Below are 8,050 nucleotides of genomic sequence, written 5' to 3'. Positions count from 1 at the left end.
ATTAGTATCGATTGTAATTTAAAGAATAGCTTCCAGCAAATGATACAAACTTAGGTTTCATGCAATTTCAAATTCCACTTCAAGTTATTTCTCTGGTGTCTTATGTAACAGAACAAGCTAAACGTTTCCAAATGATGCAGACTGCTTTATTCTATAAGAAAACACACATTAGATTAAGATATACTGAGTAAAAATTGAATTTATCATGGTTGGAATAGATGGAAAAAGGAAACAGCAAAATAAAGACTTATTTTCAGAAAACTAACTTGGTCGGCACAACATCATGGGCCGAAAGGCCTATGCTGTAATGTCCTAAATAAACCCATTCTACCCATGGAGCCATCTAATTTTTTTTTTCTTAAACATTTCAGTTATTTTTCAGGTTTAGAAGCATGCATGAGGTGGGAGAGGCATAATCAATTGGGGCAGGGGTAGGGAGTATTGTTTCCTGCAAAGATCCCTCTCTACCCCAAAAAGATGCAGCACATCCTGCTGAGTTCCTCCAGTTTATTTTTTTTGCTCCGGATTCTAATATCAGATGGTTCTTGCATTTGCTTCTCACCATATCACAGTGCAACATTACACAGTTTTATGCACAAATCAAGAATAATTAGTTATAACTAGACAGTATGATTTATTTTTCAGAAAATTAACTTCATGCTGTACACTTGTTAAAGCTTTATTATACAATTTCACATGGTTCCATGGACTGAACTCAAGCTTCCAGAAGCTAAACAATTGTTTAATCTTACTTAAAATGGTTGTTAGTAGAATTCTCAATCCCTTAAAAAGGCACATTTTGATATTAAAAGGTGCATGTGGCCAAATAAAAATTATAAAAGTAAATTTTTCAATCTGTACTAAAATATGCAATATTCAAATAGATTATTTGGCTCAAATCTCAGTCATAAAAACAAAAAGCAGAAATTGTTTTGGAAGAAACAAAAACAAGCTTACAAATTAAACTCAGGCCAGAACATCAATTGTACCGACCCAAGGTTTAACATCAGCTGCATCAAGAAGCAGATTTCAGTCTTTCTTGCATCTGAAATCAATTTACCCTTGAGCAATTTCACTCTATCCCATCAACTTATCAATTTTTAAGCATGGTATAGCTATTCTACATACTCATACACATTTTTTGGTATATTTTCTTTACACATGACTACAGAAACATTAATGTTGAATGTCAAGAAAGGCATAAATGGTGACATCAGAGTGGGTATACATATCAAAATGATTAAAAGCAGCAGGGTGTAGTTAGTGAAACACTGGATAGTTGCTTTCAACATCCTAATTATGTCTTAATAAATTTTAGTCATATATACTGTACTTGTGACTCCCAGACATGTTATTCAAGATTTCAAAGGTTATTTCAGTTCTTCATTTATTTTTGCCCCAAATGTAGGTTTAGGTTTCAGAATTTCACTGTTCAGCCTAACCATTCCATGTTCACAAAAACACAGCAAATTCGATGGCTGAGATTACTGAATAGATGCCATGATAAAGAACTCTTAATTTATCTTATTCATACATACTATATATAAACAAAGGGATTCATATAAAAGTATTATCTAAACCTGTTACAAATATCAAAAAATATGCATATTTACACTAAATGGAATACGTGCACACAAGATCTAAACATTAAATTAACAGATTAAAAAGGTATTTTATTTTTTCTCTCAGCAAGTACTGTACAATAAGAAAGATCGTAATTATAGAAAAATAAAAGTTATCAAAGTGGTCAAGTTGCACAATAAAACAAAAACTAGAGACATCCAGTAGTTCAGACAGCATCTGTAGAGAGGAAAACAGTGAACATTTCAGGTCTTCAGACAAAGTCTTTTCGACCAGCAACCAAAGCCTATTCCGGAGGGAGGTAATTTTTCATTATTGTTCATTCTTTCCACAGATGCTGCCAGATTTTCTGTTTTTATTTCAGTTTACCAGCATCTGTAGTTTTTCTTTCTCTTGCTTCAGGATAATGAAGTTGCAAAGAACAAGACTTGCTGCAGGGCTTATCTAAAACTGTGACCTTCTTACAACTGGTCATTCCAGTTCATGACTTTGTCATATTCTTGAATTCTTTGTTTGATATGGGAGAGTTTGTTTTTCAAATATTCACATCGTTCTTTTTTTTCCAAGAATGTGGGATCCTGCACAAAAAAAGTATTTCAGTTTCATGTTAATTTAAATTAATTTAGTCACTAAATGTGCATGAAATAATTTATAGCATATTCATTCCTAATTTTCTTGTATTTAAAGTAACACCATTGTGAACCATTTCAATTAATGATTTTTTTAAAAAATGTGCTTTACACCATTTTTCAATTTTTTTTTTCCACCAAAGTTTCAAACTCCAGTTAGGGATAGACCTTTTCCAAAGTTTGAGCTCTTATTTCCCAGCTTTACAAGTATTATAAATATACATAACAGATGGATAGGAAAAGCTCACCTGTGGCCCATGTGGTTGTGATACCCAAACATTACTCAGTTTGAGAGAGGCAAAAATATCAAAATGCAGGAACCAAGGTGTGAATATTCACTTATTTTGGAAACTGATACATGATGATAATCAACTGCAACAATCATTATTTTCCACAAGTCAAACATGGCTTTGTGTAGAATTAAGCTTGCTTGTTTTGTCAGTGCACCTGCTTTTCTGCAATTTCAACTGTCATCTAGGACACCAAACATCAGCCAACATCAAGGGTGCACATTAATTATCTTGAATATTATCTGCCAAGCTTTTGTTTTTTTATTTAATGTATATAAATTTATTTGCTTTTTCTTTAATTACCTGTTCAGTTGTATCAAGAAATAATTTTGGGGCAGATGTATATTGTTCAATGTTTTGACAATAAACTGTCATTATTTTCATATTTCTTATCATGGCTAAATCAAATTTTTTCCATTTATGAACTTGATGAATTGAACAGATACATTTCTTTGAAAAATGCCAATTTTATACTCACATTTTTCTTCTTCTGATACTTGTGGAAAACCGTGGCAATCCTGTCATACTCCTAAGGTTTTAAAAAAATGCAGATGCTGAATTAGATTTTAATCTAAAATACAGGTATCTGGTAGATGAATATTAAAGTATGATAATGAATTTATAGGTAATTTACTTACTATTTACTTTCCTCCACCATTAAAAAGTTTATCAAAGATAAAATCCTGTGAATTTCAACCCAGATGCAAGATGTGTTTTGCCATGGGCCAGAGAGATAAAGGCAAGCAACTTCAAAGCACTCCCACACCTTAGTGCAGGAAATCAGAGCTTTTTGGTACCCTCAATCGGATACAAGATATAGCAAAGCAATTGATCTGCCTGAAGGTAAGCCTCTCACAAGGCTGTTCTGCTCTCAAGACTGTAAAATGTGCCTGTTGAATCTGCACCAAATTAGACCAACGGAATGCCCAAAGAAATTAATTAGATGTTACACAAAAAAATAGCAACAAACTGTTATGAGGATACAAAGAACCTTAAAAACATTCAGATGGGGTAAGACAGTGGGTAATAAGTTGCCATATTGAGAATATGGAAAACATGCATGCAACTTCTTTGAAAGTAAGGATGAAAAAAAAAAATCAAATTTTCAAAATAGGATCTGTATTGCACTATTTTGGCAATCCAAGAGATCTTTGGGAGATGGTATGAAATAAGTTAATCCACTGTGGGATAATTAGGAAGCCTCAAGCAATGTGGCCTTTTATTACAGAGTAAAGTAGGGGGAGAGAGATTTAACTTTACAGGATATTGGTGAGATTACACTTGAATAAATACTGTTGAATGGTATTCATATTTAAGGAAAGATGTGCTTGCAATGCAGAAGTAGTTCCCTTGCTCAATTCCTGTGATGAAAAGGCTTGAGTGTGAAAGATTGAGCAGGCTGGGCCCAAATGAACTTTAGTTTAGAAGAATGAAAGGTAATCTATTGGAAGCCAAGATTCTGAGGCCAACTGGATGTTTCCCCTAGAACTAGGGTCATCTATTTTAGACAGTTGAACCTCAGAGGATTACAAACCTTTCTCATTCTCCACCACGGACTGTTGTGGAGGTGAAGACATGTCTATGAGGGCATGAGAAGGTTCTGGGTTCATGAAGATGGGCCACAATCTTTGCAAATGATGGAAGAGGCTGCAGGGCTAACAGTTTGTTTCTTATGGTATTTTCTTAAAATGGGGAAATCAATTTCTTGGAGATGGTAATATTTTATTTTAACAACTGAAGTAACTGGTTTCTTTGTCATCCTTAAACATCTCTCACACATGTTAGGAGGTGGTCTTCCTGAAGAAGATTGCATTCTTGATGACCAACAAACTCCTGAGAACACAAGTAATGCTCCACCCTTTTGCTCTCCAAAATTAAATTGTGAATGCATTTTATGGGTTAACACTAGGCCACATTGGTAGCAATGGTTAGCAAAGCAGTTAGTGCCACACCATTACAGCATCACGGACCCAGATTAGAATCTGGCAAGTCACCCAGTGACTTATGTTGGTTTTACCCAAGTGCTCTGGAAAAGTATGGGGTTGTAGGATGTAATTGGACAGCATGGCCAGAATCTGCTTCTACTGTGTTGAAAATTAAATTTTTTAAAAAATTTAAAAAAATACAATCCTGAACAATCAGAAGTTTATTTTAGATTAAAAAACAAAATTATTTACACTTAAATTATTATTGTCTGTGGTGATAATAATGAACAGCAGCACCATGTTAAAACCTGATGTTACATGCACAGAGGACCCCAAAACCCAGGAGCAATAGATATTCATCATGATGAGTAGTTACTTAAACAAAAGTTGCCTTTAATTATTTTTAAAGATGAAAATAGAATCACACTTTAACTTATCACTATCAACTTAACTAACCTAACTTCACCCCCTTCTAATTCTAAGCACATGTGTATGTAATGTGTGTGCAAGTTCAGAAAAGTTCTTTGGTTCACAGTCCAATCTCACTTCAAATTCATCCAAGTTCACTGGTTGCAGGCAATTCTTAGACTGTGCACAGAATTTAATATTTATAAAGTTCACCAGGCTTTGGTGCTTGAAAGGTAAATGGTTACCGCTGAGGAAGGCTTTTGTTGGCTTTCAGAGAGATTCGTTGTACGCTGACACCCACAACGGATTTTTTTTTTTTTTTTTTAAATCAGCCACTTCAGTGTCTTGGCGAAGAAACTTGCCCCCTCAGAGTTCTCCAGATGATAACCTCTTTCTTTCATGAAACCACAGAGTGCCTTTTTGTTTCTCTTATTCCAAGTGAAACATTAGACAGCCAGTCCTCTTCTCTTGCATGAACCACAAGGGCTTTGACCAGGCTGAACTAAGTACTCACAACCAGTCTTCCAAAATGGGATTTTCCACAAGCTTGCCAGCTTGTCCTGTTCCAGTTCCTACTGACTAAAACTATAGAACTGATCTCTCTCTCTCTCTCTCTGAGAGAAAGCCTGTTTTACTCCCTCTGCTTGCAAAACCACATGACCCTCTTAGAACAGCAAGTTTCACCTGTTGCTTTTTTGTAAACAACAATCCACAAGTGAAGTCTCTTGGGCACTCTCCAAAGCTTCTACAAAGACTGTTGGCCCTGACAGGTCTAGCTCCAGTATTTTAAATAAGATCTGTTTTAAAGTATTTGTATGTGACCTACACTAAAACCTGCTCCAATTTATCTCCCAAAAACATCTCTATATTCTGTCACACCTGACCACTTTCCTGAAATAAGAAATGTTCACCAAAGTTTAATATACAAGACTACATTGACTTGCAGGTTAAGTATCTTGCTGATACAGTCACTAAAACATTTATAATTGCATTGCAGCTACTCTGGTTACATATGGGTGAGTTTCAAAACCATGGAATTGCACCGAGTCAAGTTACCAGCTGTATTGGACCACAGACCTTTACAGCATAGAAGAGGCCCTTCTAGTCTGTACTGAACTATTATTCTGCTAGTCCAACTGACCTGCTACTATTCCATATCCCTCCAATCTAAATTCTTGTCCAAATTGCTCTTAAATGTTAAAATTGAGCCAGTATTCAACCCTTCAGCTGGCAACTCATTTCATTCTCCCACCACTGTGTGAAGAAATTTCCCCCCAATGTTCCCCTTAAACTTCTCCCCTTTCACCCTTAACCAATGTCCTTTGGTTTGTATCTACTTAACCTCAGTAGAGAAAGTCTACTTGCATTTACTCTATCAATAACCATAATTTTGTATATCTCCATCTTCCAGGGAATAACGTACTAACCTGTTTAACCTTACCCTGCAGCTCTGTTCCTCAAGTCCTGGCATCATCCTGGTAAATGTTCTCTGCACTCTTTTCAATTAAAAAAAAGATTTCCTACATTTAAAGGACCAGTCCTGCACACAATGCTCCAGATTTGGCCTCCCCAATATCTTGTACAATTTTATCATAACATCCCAACTACAAAATGTAATACTGTACTTTGATTTATGAAGCTCTCTTTAGGACCTGTGATGCCACTTTTAGGGAATTACGTAACTGTATTTCCAGATCCCTCTGTTCTACTGCATTCCTCAGTGACTTACATGTATGCTCTACCTTTGTTCATCTTTCCAAAATGCAACACTTCAAACTCAACTACATTAAATTCCGCCATTTTCAACCCATTTTCCACTTGGTCCAGATCCCTCTGTAAGCTTTGAAAGCCTTCCTTACTATCCACAGCACCTCCAATCTTTGTATCATCCACAAACTTGCTGATCCAATTTATCACATTATCATCAGTCATTCTCAACCTTTTTATTGGCCATGGCCCCTTAGGACTCTGCTCAAAGTTTATGGGCCCATTCCCTGTGAAGCAGTCAAGTTTAGATGGTTTCTTCTAGGGATTTATCCATTTTGAGATAGCAAGCACCTCCTCCTCTTTAATCTGTATTGGTTCAATGACCTTATCTGCTCTGGCACTCTGGTTCTCATCCCACTGCACATCGAGTTTAAACTCCTCGGAGCAACACTAGTAATCCTTCCTGTAAGGATATCAGTGCAACTCCAGTTTTAGATGCAAACTGTCCTGCTGGTATCTTCCTTGGATGAGAGCCCAAGGATGCAGAAATCTGAAGCCTTCCCTCCTGCAATTTAGCTGCATTATCCCATTTTTAAACCTCACCAGCACCTTACACAGGTAGCAAACTTGGAAGGTTAACAACACTGAACTCCCCGAACTCTCTGGAGAACCACATGAACAGCGTTCATGCAACTCCAGCTTCAATTCTCTAACATGGTTTACAAGGAGCTGCAGTTGGACGCATTTCTCATAGATGAAGTTGGCAGGAATATCTTTGGCTTCCTTGACTATCCACTACATAGACCATGACATCTGGCTGCTCCCCCTCCCCTTTTAGAATGCCACAAACTCAGAGATAGCCCAGACCCTGGAACCTGGGAGGCAATATACCATTTGGGATTCCTGATCTCTTGCACAAAAACTCTTATCCGTTCCCTTCACTAATGAATCCCCCATCACTACAGCTAGCCTCGGGAGTCACGTGATGGAGTAGTGGCCGGACGGTGAACTCCAGCCCTCTCCAGAAAAGTCGGGAAAAACAAGAGAAAATACAAAGGCACAGAAATACAAGTTAAAGAAAAGTGAGTATAAAGGTGGAAAGAAGATGGAGACAAAAGGAGAAAAATCAAAATCAACGGAAAGAAGAGAGGAAGAGAAGACAACGGAGGAAAAAGGTGAAGGCCTTACCTGTCCGAAGAGGCCCGCTGTGGAGAGAGGAGCCCACTACCTCAGGTCGGTAGAAATAGGACTACAAAAATGGCTCGCAGAGCCGAGTAAAAGTGCGCAACCGCGCATGCAAAAAAACACACCGACGGGAGGGGGGACCAGCCGGGGAGTCGATCTCCACAGCCGGCAACGACAGCTGGAGAACACCTGCAGCAAGAAGAGACCACAGAAGGCAAAGGAAACAAGAAAGAAGAGGAGGAAAGGGCATCAAAGAAACAACAGATGGCCAACCCAGAGGAAGAAGAAGAGGAAGAATACAGTGAAATAGATAAAGGGAAAGGCA

General features: G+C 37.3%; 1 protein-coding gene across 2 annotated transcripts in view; it reads right to left on the bottom strand.

The window, feature by feature from the left end:
- Positions 1-493: 493 nt before the first annotated feature.
- Positions 494-8,050, bottom strand: part of marveld2b (MARVEL domain containing 2b) — a 39,002-nt gene continuing 31,445 nt past the window's right edge. For both annotated transcript variants that reach the window (XM_069936609.1, XM_069936616.1), the window contains exons 6-7: positions 2,979-3,029; positions 494-2,159 (exon numbers count right to left, since the gene is read on the bottom strand). In XM_069936609.1, coding sequence (XP_069792710.1) covers positions 2,043-2,159; positions 2,979-3,029 — 168 coding nt within the window. In that variant the 3' untranslated portion in view covers positions 494-2,042. The remainder of the gene's footprint in view (positions 2,160-2,978; positions 3,030-8,050) is intronic.

The sequence above is a fragment of the Narcine bancroftii genome, chromosome 1 (genome assembly GCF_036971445.1).
Source record: "Narcine bancroftii isolate sNarBan1 chromosome 1, sNarBan1.hap1, whole genome shotgun sequence".
In the NCBI taxonomy this organism is placed as follows: domain Eukaryota; kingdom Metazoa; phylum Chordata; class Chondrichthyes; order Torpediniformes; family Narcinidae; genus Narcine; species Narcine bancroftii.
This window is presented reverse-complemented; position numbering and strand designations above follow the sequence as displayed.